This window comes from Pygocentrus nattereri, chromosome 21 (genome assembly GCF_015220715.1).
Source record: "Pygocentrus nattereri isolate fPygNat1 chromosome 21, fPygNat1.pri, whole genome shotgun sequence".
Lineage (NCBI taxonomy): Eukaryota > Metazoa > Chordata > Actinopteri > Characiformes > Serrasalmidae > Pygocentrus > Pygocentrus nattereri.
This window is the reverse complement of record NC_051231.1, coordinates 17,084,980-17,103,312: the sequence shown is the minus strand read 5'-3', so window position 1 is coordinate 17,103,312 and position 18,333 is coordinate 17,084,980. Positions and strand designations below refer to the sequence as shown.

Here is an 18,333-nt window from a genome sequence, read left to right as displayed (position 1 = left end):
TTAGTTACTCAACAGATTCTGAAATTCTGAATCCCTGTTGGTGTATTTAGGCAGATTTCTGATAGTGAAACTGTTCTCTTCCCTCAGAACTGCTAAAGAAGAATAACAAGACGGAGGCGGATTATGTGGAGCTGGATGAGCACCGGGCCCTTAGTGTGCTCCAACGGTGGGTGGAGATGAGGGAGTTCACTGTGGGAGCATGTCCATTGGTGCCTGAACATGTTGAGGTCCGATCATTGCTAAACCCTGACAAACCAGGCCTGCCACAGGTTAGCATCTAAGTTAATAATAGACATATTAAGCCCATGCTTGGGTCAGAACACTACTTAAAGGAGTAGTTTGATGTAAAATGTACAATATTTTTCAAATTTTACAAAATTTTCCCCATACCCTGAACTTAGATAATCAGACAAGACATGATTGATCTTTAGTTTTCCTCCTTTATTATGGATTCCAGTAGGTTAAACAGTGTGAGAAACCACATGAGCAAGTCTGTTTGAGATTACCCAACAACTCAACATGGTTAGAAACAGGAATGTAATGATTTAGGCATGCAGTTTGCACAGTGCTAAGTGGTGGGGCATAAGACTTCTATATACATTATGGCTCTAGAGCAAAAATGAACTGACAAAGTATTGAGACCATGTCTTGGCTGATTTGACAGCATTTGGGTAAGGGTAAAAACTGTGTAAATCAGTTTTTCTTTGCCAAATTATTCCTCTAATCCTGAGGAGCAGTTGGTTGATTTTTGTATCTGTGTGGCAGGGTTATGTTCATATGTGGATTGACATGTTTCCTGTGGATGTTCCACCTCCTCCACCCATCAATATCAAACCTAGGCTGCCCATAAGGTACCATTCAGTCTCTAGGCTGCAGTTCATTCATTACTACATTACAACCAAAATTACTCAATTAGCCAGCTGTGATTACAGGGTGTTGGTGTCATCACTATTTTTTTTTACAAAGCAGTGACTAAATTCTAAATGTATACATTTACAAAACAAACAAACACTGATGAAAATGTGAATTGAATTTCTTCTTTCATATGTGTACAATCCATGTAAATGACTGGTGTATGGCTAATATTGTATACTGTAGACTTTGTAGACTCTCTTTCTCTCTCTCTCTCTCTCTCTCTCTGAAGCTATGAATTGAGGGTGATTATTTGGAACACTGATGATGTTGTCCTGGACGATGTGAACCCCTTCACAGGAGAGCCGTCCAGTGACATCTATGTTAAAGGGTCAGTAAGAAAACAACATACATCAACACTTAAGCTGTATGTAACTCAGACTCAAATTGAGTTGAGTTGTTAAGCAATCTCAAATAGACTTGCTTGTGTAGTTTCTGACATGGATGCCATACTGTACATTATCTGTAAGTACGTCACATAGCTAAAAGCAGCAGTGACAGCCATCCTGAAGCCTGAAATTTGGTTGTACCATATATATATATATATATATATATATATATATATATATATATATATATATATATATATATATATATGTATGTATCTCATACAAGTTTGAAGCAAGTATTTGATGATTTAGGCAGTTTGCTTAATATTATTTTCTATTTTGTGAGCGTAAGCTTCCATTATTTGCTATCTACATTAGCCCAGTAGTTCCACTTCAAAACTAAAAAAGCAAACTTTAGACACCAAGCATGCTTCAACTGTATTTAGAGAGAAGGGGAAAGTTTTATACACTTTAATTTTTTGATGAATTGTCACTTGAATAGTATCACACAGTTTAGCCTTCTGCAGATGTTCTTGTCATGACATGCTTTAGTAGACACAATCAGCACAACGACTGCTCTTCATGCCTGACTGTCTTTTCTCTTTATGTCCGTGTGTGTGTGTGTGTGTGTGTGTGTGTGTGTGTGTGTGTGTATTCACACGTGCATCCACCAGCTGGATTAAGGGCCTGGAGGATGAGAAGCAGGAGACCGATGTGCATTTTAATTCGCTGACTGGAGAAGGCAATTTCAACTGGCGCTTTGTGTTCCACTTTGACTACTTACCCACAGAGAAGGAGATTGTGTATAAGAAGAAGGAGTCAATCTTCTCTCTGGAGGAATCTGAATTCCGCCAGCCCGCCATGCTTGTCCTGCAGGTTTGGGATTATGACCGGATTGGCTCCAATGACTTCTTGGGTCAGTTTCCCTGAAAAATCAGAGGTTATGAGAAGTACATCTATTACAGTTTAAAAAAAAAAAAAAAACACAATCACAAGGTTTGTTCAAACATCTAAATATAAATTCCAAAAATATAAATTCACCAAATTCACCCAAATGCATCTCTGCCTGGCAAAAACAACCATTTTGGTTAAATGCATGTTAACTTTGCTCATAATGAAATGCTGCTTCCAAAACATGCACAAACCTAGCCACATGTCCCTCATACTTTTACAAGTTACATAAGATGTTAGCAGGATGTTTGTCAAAAAAGTGCATCGCTTATATTATTGATATTTTCGACTAAATATACCACACCAATCATATTGCATTGCCCTTGAAACAGAGGACGACAGCGTCAGTGAAATGGCACCACACACACTAAGTTGAGCCACAAAAGTCTCTGTGAGTGAGCTGGAGTGATAAGTAGGGTTGAATGATTTGAGAAAAATAGCTAACTTTGATTATTCTGACCGATATTATGATTATGACTTAAGTACAGTTATATATCTACTTTTTCTGGCTTGAGGCTTGAATGCTGAACAGACCACTAAACAATTTTGGTTGTGTTGTCATGTACACAACACATGGGTGACTGTAAGTCACTCTGGCTAAGAGTGTCTGCTAAATGCTGTAAATGTAAATGTAAAATGTAAATGGTTACTTCTAAGTAACCTACAATTGATCTCTAATTAATCTATAGACAGTTATAGTTCAGTGTTCTTACGTTAAATGTCTCCACTTAAAATGTAAGTCAACATTGTTGATAATGTAGGCTATGATATAAATGGCACCTCTTGTGATTTGAAAATTGCACACTTAAAAATTGCACATTTTTATTGCGATATTGAAATAAAAACTATTAGTCTTTCAGCCCTAGTGCTTAGTGAAGTAGGTAACCCAACAGTTAACTTCACTACCTTTTATTTGTACTAAAATTATTTGATCATTATTTATCTAAATGAAAGTCCTGACTGACGCTTATGGTGTTACGTGTTCGCATTGAAGAAACATTGTTCTGTGACTTGTACTGTTATTACATGCAGCCATGCAAACTGCATTTTATCCCACATGTTTTTTGAGCACACGATAATGTTTCTAATATTGTGCTTGTCATTGAAGTTCAGGACTTGATTCATAGGAATAGGTTAACTATGACCATAAAATAAAATAACTATGACCAGAAAAAAAAATCCATATCTGGTTTATTCCACAGCTGCAGCCAATGAAAAATTTAGGAAAATTGAACTCTTGACGGAACATTCCGCTTAATGCGGCAGTCAGTGGAATGTTGCCTCAGGTAGCGGCTGTATTTTCTGTCACTGCTTTATTAAAAACAATGGAATGACTGGTGCCTTTGTGCATCTATTCTCAGCTTGTAAACACAGCATTAGCATTATCAGTTGCACACATTGAAGTGTGATTACACTGTTACATGATTTAATTATGTAGTTGCACAATGATCCTAATAAAAACAAAAAAGAGAGATCACATCACTCCTGTTTTGAATAAACTGCATTGGCTAGCTGTATCAATTATATATGTTGATGTTCTCCAGCAAATCATTTAATCGTTTCTTAAAACAGAAACCCCTAAAATTGCAAAGCGTAATTTGAGTATTATTGGTGGCAGTAAGGTATAATTTCAGGCATTTCACTTCATATAAATACCACTTTTGACAGCAAAAATGTATGTATTAATGCATTCTTTGCTGATCAACTTCAGTGGGAAACTAAGCTGCAAAACAAGACCATTTTGAATTCACTGTTTTGTGTGCTGTCAATCCAACATATATATATATATATATATATATATGCCTGCACACCAGTTAACAATAACAATAAACACAAAATATTGTAAAACTGCAGGATAATACACAGTTTTATAAATACATGTTTCAAAGACAAAGTTGAGTAGACAAATACTAAGAAAAGTTTAAAAACAAAAACATCCTGAAAACATCTGTGGATTCATTCAGTCTACCGCGGAATGAGCATTTGTACATTTTAGGGTTGGTTTTTGATATCGATTAATCTACTGACTGATATTCCATCATTCAAAGTTTCATCTGCTTTGCAAGTTATTTCTTCTTTTATAGTGCAGGGAAACCACAGAAGGAATATGGCCCCCTACACTTCCTGCAGTGTATTACAATCAGTCAGAATATCTGGTTGGATCATAGGACGTTATGGAAAATTCTAGAGTACATTTAACCCTTTATCTTCTCCGTCAAAAAAGCCTTCAGAGCAAATGGCTACTGCTTTTTTATTTTTATTGCTGTTTTCTATATGTATTATGAATTACAAATTGCACCGTCAACGCTAATTTCAGGAGCTTTGTCTCTTACTGTGGTTTCTAATTTCCATGCTTCCTATATCTTTACAACTAGACATGTTACAATGTTGAATTTGAAAATTGATCAAAATTAGATTTTCAATTTGTTTCAATACTTAATACCAATGTGAGCAAAAACAAAGTAAATCAAAGTTTGTTTCAATCCTTTCTGTTAATGTTAGCATACCGTAATACTGTAGTGCTGTAGTGTACTGTTTCTGTTTACTGTTTTTATTGTTGTTTGATATTTTGTTACATAAATGTTACTCTTTGAAAAACTAAACAAAAAAATGAACCACGTTGTGACGAGGTGTAAAACTACAAATGTAAATTTCTTTAAGCATTACACCCTTAACTGAAACTCATTTTTTTCTTCAATCGCAGATTCTACCAAGTTCTAAAACTCCTGCTTATCCATTTCATTAGGTTCCATTGAGCTGCGTCTGAGTGACATGGTTCGTGCGGCTAAGTCCTCAGAGCAGTGTAGTGTGAAGATGGCTAAAGACAAGGCCAGCCCACGCTTCTCCATTTTCCGCAGCAAGAGGATGAAGGGCTGGTGGCCGCTCATCAAATTGAAGAGTCAGGAAGACATTGAGCGAGAAGAGAGAGAGGCCGAAATGGAGAAGAAGAACAAAAAGAAGAAGAAAAAGAAGCAGAGCAAACGCAGCAAGATGAAGCCAGAGGACCTGCAGTTCGTGGACAGCAGCGGGAACACTTTCCTCTTAATGGTAATGAAGAGCGCAGTGACACTGGGCAAATTTTTTTCATTTTATTTTGGTCAGTTTTTGGGATAAATAATATACGGCAGGTAAGTGGGCTTGTGCTGTATTTGAATGCTGCTTCACTTACACCAAAATGTTGTGGCATAATTACACATGACTCACTATACTAAACAGCAAGCTGCCTTTTACCATAGCATATCATTTCAGTCTATTAAAGTATAAATAATGTATTTATATTGTGACTTTGGCTGATATAAAATACTGTGTGCTTTAATATAAAGATTTTCATTTAGCTTACATATTATGAGCTTTGTGTTTAAATCATTGGCAAATTTGTCTGTAAAGAAATTGCAATTGGCCATAAAAATCCATTATCATTGCATCCATAATACTAAGGTATTTTTGACTATTCATATTGGTCCACCTGCCAAGACTTGTAAATGACAGCTGGTGTTTTAAAGTGGTGCTAAAAATAATATAAATAAAGAATTGTAAAACCAACACCAAAACGTTGGGGCAGAATTATGAAATGCATATAGAAACAGAAAGCAGTGTTTTATAAATCTACTTTGTCCTGTATTTGAATGAAACACTACAACATTACAAGATATGTATTATCGTCCCCTATCAACTTCATTACATTATGTAAAAATATGCTCTTTCTGAAACTGATACCAGTACAAATTACAAAAAAATGATCAATTATTTAGAATATTGTAAAGTGTTCAAAAATCATCTTAAACAGGTGATACAGTTGTTGCTAGGTATAAAAGGAGTGTCCAGGAAAGGTGTTTTATGAGCCATGATGGGTCGAGGCTCTCCACTTTATCAAAAATGAATAACAAAACTGAATAACATTCCTAACACTCCATAGTGCATAATATGATCAAAAGATTCAGAGATTCCAGAGAAATCTCTGTGCATGAAGGGCTAGGCCAAAAACCACAACTGAATCTCCCATTACCTTGAATTAGGGCGGTATGCAGGTATAAAAGAGAATACTGGTATGACATTCTCTCATGATATGAATTTTGCTGTACCGTGTCTTTGGGGCTACAAAGACAGTAAACCACAAAGAGCACTGCTCCCAAGATAAACTAAACATGAGCATAAACAGCTTCAAATGTTGTGTTATAAATACAACAAAATGGTGTTTTAGACAAAACTGCACTGCCGAGTGCTGCTTACAGTCACTCCAATGATTATAGGTTCACGCAGGTGCATGCACAAAGTGAGTGTATTGTAGATCGCAGACACAAGCAGTGGAAAGAAACTTTCTTCACAGGCTGCACTCTATTTGATAGGATGAGGAGCTCAGTCATCCAGGGGGAGCTCAAAGTAGAGCGGATATTCCTCCACATTGAGAGGAGCCAGTTGAGGTGGTTTGGACATCTGATCAGGATGCCACCTGCCCACCTCCTGGTGAAGGTTTAACAGGCACAAATGACTGGCATGAGACCCCAAGATCGTCCTAGGACATGCTGAAGGCAGTATCACTCCAATTTGGCCTGGGTGTGGCTTGGGGTCCCTCAAGAGGAAGTTGAGCTGAGGAAGTTGCGGGGATCAGGGTTGTCTTGCATTCTCTGCTCTTCCAACTGCTACTGTGACCCTAGTGAAAGAAAATGTTTAACTAAATACCCCCTTAATCAGTAATCAAATAGATTAGATATTGGAATTAATAGGTACTACTGGCTAACAGATAAGATTAATTCTTTAACAAAGGGCCATAGTGTGTCTGCATAGGAGATTCTAGACACTGGAAAGCCCCTGGGTTCAAAGAAAGGCCTGTGTGTACATACTGACCCAGTGAAGAGAGGTACAAGTTGACCTCGAAAGGTAAAGCAGACAAGTTTTTAGGAGTGAGTGCAACATGCAAATTGATGGATGAAGAAATGCAGCTATTAGAAAATAAACTAATATCAATATTTGATAAGTAAGGCGGGGTGGGGGGGTTATATGAACTGTTGTTTGGAACACAGTATTTGCGTAGTTGGGTCTCTCGAGACCCTGTGCTACTTGATGCTGAATTAAAGAAGAAGACTTTTCACCCCTTCCACATTATTTATTAGCATTTCACATACTACCCCATCTTTTTATGAATAGGGTTTTTACAAGGATTACATTTTCAACAGTAGGCACCAGAGAATTTTTCTGAAATTGAGCAATGTCAACTGAGGAATTCTATTTAATTCTCTTCAGAAAGTGAAATTATTATTTCTCCACAAACATCAAGAAACCTCGATGCTGGATTAGTGTGAACAGCCTGGCAGTTTCTAGAATGTTCTTTCTTTCACGGTGGTTCATCATTATTGTAGCTTTGCCCTGTGGAATACTGATACTGCAGAAGACTGCAATATGCAAATGAGCCCTCGACCCAATGAAAAAATGAATGTCAAATTAAGGAATTCATACAGCCCAAGAAATGACTACAATTTTCTAAATAGTAGGCCAGTCTGTATTTAATCCATCAAAAACTTACATGATGTTGTAAAACATGTTGTATTAACAATAACTAAACAGAAACATATGTGTTATGTATAAACAATGGATGATGTGGGTGGGGAAACTACCAACCAGAGGAAAGCATTCAAGGGTTGAAGTTGCTAATTTTGGCCAACTTTCCTGTTTAGTTGATTTTTATTTATCTCAGGGTAAAGTGGAGGCAGAGTTCCAGCTGGTGACAGCTGAAGAAGCTGAAAAGAATCCAGTGGGGAAAGCACGCAAGGAGCCAGAGCCACTGGACAAACCAAAGTAAGAGAACAGTACATAAAAGCTACTTATAGAACCCGCAGGAGGGCTAGTTTACCCTTCCATATTCAAAATGTTGTAAATCAGACAAGACACATTTTTCATCTGACATTGCCTTTTTTAATTTTTTAAGTATTCAGTATACTTTTTATTCAATCTTATTGATAACAGTATGTCATACAGTATCAGAAACCACAAACAAAGTTGTTTGAGATTAGAAATGAATACATATTCATACTAGATAGTTTTAGATCCCCAGGTGAAATGTAATATAAGACAAGGAGAATGTGAAAAAAGACAAACATATTTTAAATAATTTCTTCCACTGAAGGTAAAAAAACACATTCAAGATAAACTTAAGCTTGATAACTGGTTCTGCCACCAATAACAGCAGCAACTGCAACCAAACACTTCCTATAATTGGAGATCAGTCTTTCACATCACTGTAGAAGAAATTTAGCCCACTATTATGTGTTGCTTTAATTCAGCCACACTTGGAGGCTTTAGATCATGAACTGCCCATTTAAGGTCCTGCCACAGCATCTCAATGGGGACTTACTCTTGTGTATCATATTGTTGTCTTGCTGCATAACCCTATTATGCTTAACATAAAACTGATGACTGCACAAGCTAGATTTTCTGCCAGGAGAGAGAATTCATGGTTCTATCAATTATGGAAAGTTACCCACACCCTAAAGAGGCTTTTCAAAGGGTCCCATTCCAACAAAAAAACATTGCCACCATCCCTTATTAAATGCGGCCACATCCCACAGGAATACATGTAATATATGTATTGGTGGGTCAGGTAATAAAACCATTACAGCCTCAGTCTGGTAGACATGAACATGACCGTGTAAAGCCTGCTTTATGCTGGGTGATTAAGATGATCTTGTACGTTTACTAATTGTTACACAAGATGCTGCAAATAAAATCTTGGCCAAACTCCATATCAGACTATGTCAAATATGAAGATTTACAATGCAAAAAAATTATGACACTCTTTATGTACTTTTATTTTTTTATCTGAAAAATTGAGCTAAGCAAGCTAATAAATCCTTGGCATAACACCGGCAATGCTTTATCTGGGGGAAAGAGAAAAAAAAACGTATTAAATACCTGAGAAGGAATGGCTGGAGCTGTTCTTGCCTCAGGGACATGGGCTACATGAAATGTTCATTCTCCAAAGTGAACTTGAGGTCAGCAGGCTAATCTTTCTGTCTGCCCGCTATGTGGGAGCTAGCACTGCTATTTCACTGTAGCTCACTCTATTTGTGAAATGAGGGCAGGGCCAGACCACCAACTGAAGCTAATATTTTTAAACCTATTTGCCATAAAGTTTTGAGCTTAATGTACAATCTCTCCTTCTCGTACACACACACATCACTTAATGCTACTCCTTACTGGTTGTTTTTATTCGTGTGTCATAACATTGGTCACATTGTGAGATTTTGGACCACTGCTGGAACTTCATTGTTTAATGTGTTCCATCACAGAGGCAGTAAATCAGTCATCGTGGGCACATCATATTAAACATTCAAAGATCACAGATCAAAGAATTCCTTCATGATTTCATCCCAATTAAGCAGAAACGCACCTGTTTCCTCTTGTTTCATCAGTTGGTCCCAGTCAATTGATTAGTTATACTCTTTTGTACTTTTTAGTTGTACTCTTTTTTGATAGCAGTGAAAACAGTTATTTCCTGAACCTAAATTTCCCTGTCAGCAATGTTATGTTGGGATTTATTTGTGTTTAACTGATTGCTGACTACAATGTTATATACTATATATATATATTAAGTATTATTGTGATTTTGATTAATTACATTATTAATGTAATTATTATGCTGTCTCTTACAGTCGCCCTAAGACGTCCTTCAACTGGTTTGTGAACCCAATGAAGACCTTTGTGTTTTTCATCTGGAAGAAGTACAAGAAGTACATCATTGCTTTGATTATTCTGGCTATTCTAGCACTGTTCCTTTTCCTCATCTTGTACACCTTACCCACACACATCAGTCAGCTTATTGTCAATGGCTAAATGGCAATGGCAGTGTCTGGAGAAGACAATAATAAGAATCAAATGGCCAAACTAGCAATAATGCATTGCTTAACATTTCAGCTTTGCCTTGTTAACATGAGCACTGTATTTGGATCTTCATTTTACTTGCTGAGTAATTGATTGTGCTGCCATTATTTAGTATACAGAGGCATTTTACTTAAAAATGTTTAACGAAATAATATTTGTTTTAGAGGAAAACACTTTCAGCAATATATCAAACTGATGGTGGACTCCTGATGTGGAGAAGAGGCCTGTACTTATAAATAATTATCTGATGTCTTATAAACATGTTGTAACACATAGCACTATACACTGTAATGTCTTTTAAATGGATAATGATCTGTACATAATTATAAAGCACCTATAATAATTAGCAATAAAAAAGCATTATGAACATTTAAAATGTTAGAGTGCTGAAAAATATCCATATTTAGTCTGAGTTATCACTGATAAATCATTGTGATAAGTCAGTTAAAAATCTGTGTTATTGAGCTCTGCTAAAACCTGAGTATACTGAAAAATGTATGTGATGGTCAGTTATTAATCTCAGTGTTACTGAGCTCTGCTAAAGCCTGAGTAGACTGATAAAGCAATGTGATCAGTTATTAATCTCAGTGTTACTGAGCTCTGCTAAAGCCTGAGTAGACTGATAAATCAATGTAATGATCAGTTATTAATCTCAGTGTTACTGAGCTCTGCTAAAGCCTGAGTAGACTGATAAATCAATGTGATCAGTTACTAATCTCAGTATTACTGAGCTCTGCTAAAGCCTGAGTAGACTGATAAATCAATGTGCTGATCATTTATTAATCTCAGTATTACTGAGCTCTGCTAAAGCCGGAATAGACTGATAAATCAATGTAATGATCAGTTATTAATCTTAGTGTTACTGACTTCTGCTAAAGCCTGAATAGACTGATAAATGAATGTGCTGATCAGTTGTTATGTTCATGAGTGACAAGCTTAGCCTTGGTGTTGTACTGACACGTGCATACATGTCATTATCTAAAAAATAAGATAAAGTAACATGGTCAAATTTGCAAGATTTTGTTACTGGAAGATGTTGAATTGTTTGCTTAATTACTAAGATGGCACTGGGATTATTGGAGCACCAGTGTGCTAAAGCAGGTGATGAGGTTTATCTAAATTAGTGAATTTTTTCGTGAAACATGTTGAAATATTACTTACTGTCAAAAAAACTGCTGACCACTAACAGCAAGGAACAGTGTAAATGATATAAAAATTACAGCAGAGTTTTGTACCAAATTAATGAGAGTTATACATGCAGGTATAATGGTTTATGAATATAGGCTTTGTACAAAGTGTTGCCAAAGATTTCTAACCAGACTCCACTAAGTGGACTATATTTAGAGTAAGGGATGACACAGGCCAAGTTACATTTATGGCTGAGCCATAGCTTAAGCCTAAGAGTCACCAATCAAGAACTCAGAAGCATACAAAAACATTTTGGATGCAAACCTGCAGAAGTCTGCAAAGAATCTCCCTCTGACTGTAATGATGTGAAATTCACCAGTTACCTTTGTCAAAAAGAAAATTACCCTCTTGGAAGGATCTGTTTAATACTAATGGCTCTTCGTTTGAAATTTATTTTTAAAGACAATGTATTTAATACATTTTTAAGTATGGCACAGATGCCCAAATACTTTTGGGGGCCACTTTAGATTGTAAATTGATTTTACATGGATTTTAAGTTTGAAAATTCTCCTTAATGGTTGCACTATTTTCATATTTAAAGAAATCTTATTGAAGCAAAACCATAAAACTATAAATAGCTTTGCACAGTGTGAACTGTTCAATTAAATAGCAGGCTTCATTGAAATGAATGTAAAGCATATTCAGCACAGAGACTGAGTCAAAACACTATCTTGCAGTAACACATTTGTCCCTGTAAAAAAGGAAAACAGTGTTGGACCAGAGCCTACAATGTTTCTCATCTTCATTCAATTTTGTTCTTAAGAAATAAGGCAGTTTCATTTCATTTGTTCACGTGAATTGTACATGTAAATCATATAATTGTTTTTGCTTGCAAAGTGAAGTTGTTGTCAATCACTTTCTGTGAACAAAAATAAAAAGAAACTCAATGACATCAATTTAAATCCAGCAATTGTATTGTGGCAGTGATTGGTGGCTCTGTGATCTGCTAGTATTCATTCTGAGTGTTTGCTTCTGTGTTTGCTTCATCTGTTTTGCTTAATGTTTTTCAGTTTTTATTGTATACTAACCATCTGTAGACCCTTATAGGCCATTTCCACAGGATTGCCTACTACAGAGAGTGGAGACTAGAGTTTAGCTTTCCAATGAAAGGTGGTGGTAAGATTTAAATCCACTGAAAAAGTAAATACCTCTATGGTACTTTGGTGGAGAAGGTGAATCAGTTAGAGGTGCGCATCCGGGGCTTAATCGGGGATAGAGAGCAGAGTTCAATGTTATCTACCCCGGGTGCCTCAAGGAAAGTTAGTGCTCCACCGACTCTGGCATTAGAGCCTCCACAGCAGGGTGAATGAGTGGTGTCTCGGCGGCATAGTAACAAAACCTAAGCTAAAGCTAGCCCGCCTGAGCACCACGCTCCACCTATCCATCCATCCTTCCATCCATCCATTTTCTAAGCCGCTTCTCCGTCAGGGTCGCGGGGGGGTGCTGGAGCCTATCCCAGCAGTCTTCGGGCGGAAGGCAGGATACACCCTGGACAGATCACCAGTCCATCACAGGGCAGACAGACAGACACAGACAGTCACTCACACTCCTAGGGGCAATTTAGCACGTCCAGTTGGCCTGACTGCAGGTCTTTGGACTGTGGGAGGAAACCGGAGAACCCGGAGGAAACCCACGTAGACACGGGGAGAACATGCAAACTCCACACAGAGAGGACCCTGTTCGCCCGCCTGGGGAATCGAACCCAGGCCCTCCTTGCTGTGAGGCGACAGTGCTACCACGCTCCACCTATTCACGTGTCAAACAGGTTTTCTCCACTCTGTGAAACACCCACCAAGGAGCCTGTCAGAAGTGCTCTGGTTATAGGAAGCTCTATTGTGCGACACGTGAAACTAGCTACTCCTTTAGGAACACCAGCAGCTAGAATTATCTGCTTACCAGGAGCCAGGGTGCCAGACATTAGCAGCAGCCTTAAGCTATTAGCAAAGAATAGATATTTGAGGATAGTGGTTCATGTAGGTGGCAATGATATTCAAATGCGGCACTCTGAAGTCTCTAAGAGTAATATTAAAGAGGTGGTCAAAATAGCCCATGCGATGTCCGATGCCATAATATGCTCTGGCCCTATTCCAAGATGACAGGGTGCTGAAGCTTATAGCAGGCTTTGGGCACTACACTGCTGGATGTCCAAGTGGTATGCAGAAAATCTTGTGGGCTTTATAGATAATTGCCCCAAGTTTGAGGGGAAGTCTGGTCTCGTAGGGCGGGATGGTGTTCACCCCATGTGGGAAGGCGCCGCTCTGCTATCATGCAGCATAGCCCATAGTCTGTTAGTTAGTCGGCAGAGCAAGATAGATAGTTGCTGACTGTTCAGGGCTGGGACCAGGCAGCAGACAAACAGGCTGACCGTCTGCTCGCTGCCTTGAGATGTCACCTAGGTACAACTATATCGAGTTTCACTGCCCTGATTTAAACACAAACTTAGAAAATCTCAATCAGTTTGTTTAAATAACTAAATTAATATAAAAATATCAGATCCAGTGTCTAACTGCAGCGTCTCTGAACTAAGCTTTGGTTTTTTTAATACAAGATCCCTCAACTCTAAGGCTCTCACTGTAAACGATACAATAACTTATCATAAAATTGATGTGTTATGTCTCACAGTAACATGGATTAAACCTGATGAATATTTTGCATTAAATTAAGCCACCCCTCTAGGTTATAATTATGTACAACCCCAATTCCAATGAAGTTGGGATGTGTAATCTACCAAAATAATCTAGATATTCATCAGAAACACTGTGACACTTTCACTTCCTTTGAGGTCCTTTCCATTCATGTTACAGGCCACCAGGGCCCTACTCTGAATTTTTTAAATAATTTAGTGATTTCGCTGCAAACCTGGCTGTGTGCAATGATAAAGTAATAATTGTAGGAAATTTTAATATTCACTTTGAGAAGGTAGATGACCCACTAAAAAAGGCATTTACTTCAATTCTAGACTCTGTTGGTTTTACCCAAAATGTAACAGGGCCTACACACTACTGCAGTCACATGTTAGATTTAGTTTTGACACTAGGTCTTAACCCAGAAAGCTTAATATCCTACCGCAAACCTCAGCAGTCTCCGACCATTACCTAATTTCATATGAGCTCCGTCTTAGCCATAATATATGTACGTCCCTTCGTTATTCTACAAAGCGCTCAATAAAACCGTTTACCGCCCTACAATTTATAGAAAATCTGCCAGAACTATCAACGCCAGTTTTCACTCCATCAGACCCAATGGAACTAGATTTACTAACCGATTATTTAGAAAATACCTTCCGATCCACTTTAGAAAATGTGGCGCCACTTAAAATAAAAAGAATAAGGCAGAAAAAGCTCGCCCCGTGGTACAATGATAAAACCCATACCTTAAAGCAAACAGTTCGGAAACTAAAGCGGAAATGGCGACAAACCAAGCTGGAAGTGTTCCACTCTGCCTGGAAGGACAGCCTTATAGAGTATAGAAATGCTCTCACAAAAGCTCGCTCAGCATATTTGGCCTCGCTGATTGAGAATAATAAATATAATCATAGAGTTCTGTTTAGTGTGATTTCCAGAATCACAAAAATTCAGGCAGGTACTGAACCAGAAATCCCAGCAACTCTCACCAGTGAAGTTTTTATGGACTTCTTTAATAATAAAATTGAAAATTAGACAACAAATTCAACCTACAGTATTAAATCCAACTTGGCTGTCATCTGACTTGGCTGATATAAAACAAAACACAGTTGTAGAAAAGAGCCTGGAAACTTTTTATCCACTCCCACAGCTAGAACTAGAGAAGATTATCTCCTCTGCAAATTGCACAACCTGCATACTCAATGCAATTCCCTCAAAATTACTTTAATTCCCAAAAAATTTACTTTTGTGCTGTGGGGGATAAATAGGTGACTGCTTCACCTATTTTGTTCACAAGAAACAAAATGCAGAGAAGGTTCACCACTCAACAGGCATTGGAACGGATCCTGAGTAACACCAACCCTTGTGACTCAGATGGAGAAGACATAGTCCTTCAACCGGATTCGGACTCTGAGCTGTCTTCAGGTTAGATTTCTCAAATTACCTATTTCCATTTTCTGACTCTCTTTTTTATTTAGAACCAAAACAAAATGTTAATTTTTAATTATTTATCTTGCAGATGAGGAGACTCCTCCTCCGCAAAAGATGGTACAGTGTGGCGTGAAGAACAAGTGGGGAAACGTCTCCATTTCACCCCAATAGAACCGTACCCTACAGCTGGAGAGCCAAGAGCTAAGGCCAGACGAAGTGTCCGGAGTCGCCTTCAGAGCTTCCTCTGTTTTATCACTCTTGACATGCTTCGTAGCATTCAAGAATGGACGACACAACATGCACGTCACACGGAGCAGCACCTACACTTTGATGACATGTTCACACGCAGTGAGCGAGCGGAGACCGATAAGTTTGCTGCAATCTCTGATGTGTGGAGATCATTTGTCACCAACTGCATCGCATCCTACAACCCTGGTCGACACATCACTATTGATGAACAGCTATTCCCGTCAAAGACTCGCTGCTGTTTTCTGCAATACATTGCAACAAAACCAGATAAGTTTGGTATTAAGTTTTGGGTGGCTTGCGACTTGAAATCAAAGTACATCTGTAATGTCCTCCCATGTCTTGGCAAGGACCCCAGTCGTCCCAACAGGGAGAGACTGTAGTGATGTGGCTGATGGAACCATTCATGGACAAGGGCAGAACTGTAACCACAGACAATTTCTTTACATCACTCTCACTTGCACGACTGCTTAGCCGGAAAACCACTATCCTCGGCACAGTCAACAAGAGTCGCCGGGAAATTCCTCAATCCGCTAGACAGATGGACCGCACTGAATTCTTCACTCAGGTGATTTCAACCACTGGAGCAACACTGACAGTATATGCACCCAAACAGAAGAAGGTCGTTTACATTCTCAGCAGCATGCACAGTGTGGTTGAGAGTGAGGATACCACCAAAAGGAAGCCAAACACGGTCACACAATACAACAACACAAAGTGCGGGGTGGATGTAATGGACCAAATGCGGGAGTACAGCGTGCATGCAGGAACACGGAGATGGCCAGTCGCCTTGTTCTACAACATGATTGACATGGCAGCACTAAATGCACATGTGCTTTATCAGGCATGCACTGGGGTGCAGGAGAGACGGGTGGACTTCCTGGTTGAGCTTGCAAAAGAGTTGGGTGACTCTCATGTGAATGAGAAGAAGGCACGCAAGGAGAAACTGCTTCGGCAACAACCTTCCACACCCAGCCCTGGCAAAAGGGCAAAGTGTCAGGTCAACCGTCAATGCACGAACAATTGTGCAACTGAGAGATGTGTCGACTGCTACAAATACACGTGTGGTAAATGTAGTGCCAGGTATGTTCTGACAGTGCAGACTGACTGCTGAGTGAGTGCTGAAATGCTAGCCACACAAAGAAATGGCACTTATTTGGAAACAAATAAGAGTTTACCTTGCTGTAAAATTTTTAATTCTCTATTTAAAATAATAAAAAAAAATAATTGTTTGCTTTTTTGCTCAAATAAAACTAAACTAAATACAAAATGTATAATATTTATATTATCAAATACAATAAACTGAATAGAACTAACTAGAAACTAAATAGCTAAACTCAATGGCAAACAACAACCTCCTGTGGTGCGCCAGTAATGGCCTTATTTACAGAACAAAAGACGGTGATTAAAGACCCCTCTCTGGGACTTCTAGTGTTAAAGAAGTACTGCCAGTCATTATAAACCCTCTTTTAACTATAGTAAACTCATCCCTTAGTCTGGGCTATGTTCCCAAAGCCTTTAAACTAGCAGTTATCAAACCTCTGATCAAGAAACCAAATCTTGATGTTAGCATATTGTCTACTAACAGGCCTATTTCTAACTTACCATTTATATCTTGATAACGAAGATCTTAGAAAAAGCTGTGGCCCAACAACTTAGTTCATATCTACATAAGAACCATATATATGAAAAATTCCAATGTGGATTCAGGCCGCATCACAGCACTGACACAGCTCTAGTTAAGATAGCTAATGATCTTCTTCTTGCCTCTGATCAAGGCTACGTATCCCTGTTAGTGCTACTTGACCTCGATACAATAAACCACAATATTCTCCTAGAAAGGTTAGAAAACATGTTTGGAATCACAGGGACAGCCCTATCATGGTTCCAGTCTTACCTAACAGAATGTTATTAGTTCATCAGTGTAAACAATTTATCTTCCAGTTATTCAAAAGTAAGATTTGCAATTCCGCAAGGCTCTATTTCAGAACCATTATTATTTAGACTATACATGTTACCGTTAGGAAGTTATAAGTAACCATGGCATTAACTTTCATTGTTATGCAGACAATATTCAACTGTACATATCAGCCAAGCCTGAGGACAAATACAGATAAAAGAAAATAGAGGACTGTGTAAAAGATGTGAAATGCTGGATGTTATGGAACTTCCTCCTTCTAAACAGTAACAAAACAGAGGTTCTCCTTCTGGGTCCTAAATTGGCAAGAAATAAACTACAGGTTTTAATTTAAATTTGGCTCAGCAGCAAAAAATCTTGGCGTTATAATAGATTCAGATTTATCATTCGATCAACACATAGGCAGCATCACTAGGACAGCTTTTCTACATCTTCGCAACATTGCCAAGATAAGAAATGCCCTATCCCTGTGTGATGCAGAAACACTAGTACATGCCTTTATTATTTATAGGCTAGACTACTGTAACGCACTACTGTCAGGATGTATGAGCAGGAATTTAAGCAAACTTCAACTAGTCCAAAATGCTGCAGCCAGGGTCCTCATTAAAATTGAAAATTTGATCATATCAGTCCAGTGCTATCATCACTTCATTGGTTGCCTGTTAAATTCCGTATTGATTATATTATATATATATATATATATATATATATATATATATATATATATATATATATATATATATATATATATATATATATATATATTAATTATATTGATTGATTATAAAATTCTTTTATTGACGCATAAAACCGTACATGGTCTCGCACCTGAGCAAGACCTTATCTCCCGTTATGAGCA

At 38.0% G+C, this 18,333-nt stretch overlaps 1 protein-coding gene across 1 annotated transcript in view; it reads left to right on the top strand.

The window, feature by feature from the left end:
• Positions 1–10,600, top strand: part of LOC108424672 (fer-1-like protein 4) — a 69,673-nt gene extending 59,073 nt beyond the window's left edge. The window contains exons 40-46 of the mRNA XM_017692848.2: positions 88–269; positions 766–851; positions 1,145–1,243; positions 1,916–2,157; positions 4,939–5,240; positions 7,885–7,985; positions 9,839–10,600. Coding sequence (XP_017548337.1) covers positions 88–269; positions 766–851; positions 1,145–1,243; positions 1,916–2,157; positions 4,939–5,240; positions 7,885–7,985; positions 9,839–10,019 — 1,193 coding nt within the window. The 3' untranslated portion in view covers positions 10,020–10,600. The remainder of the gene's footprint in view (positions 1–87; positions 270–765; positions 852–1,144; positions 1,244–1,915; positions 2,158–4,938; positions 5,241–7,884; positions 7,986–9,838) is intronic.
• Positions 10,601–18,333: the final 7,733 nt, after the last annotated feature.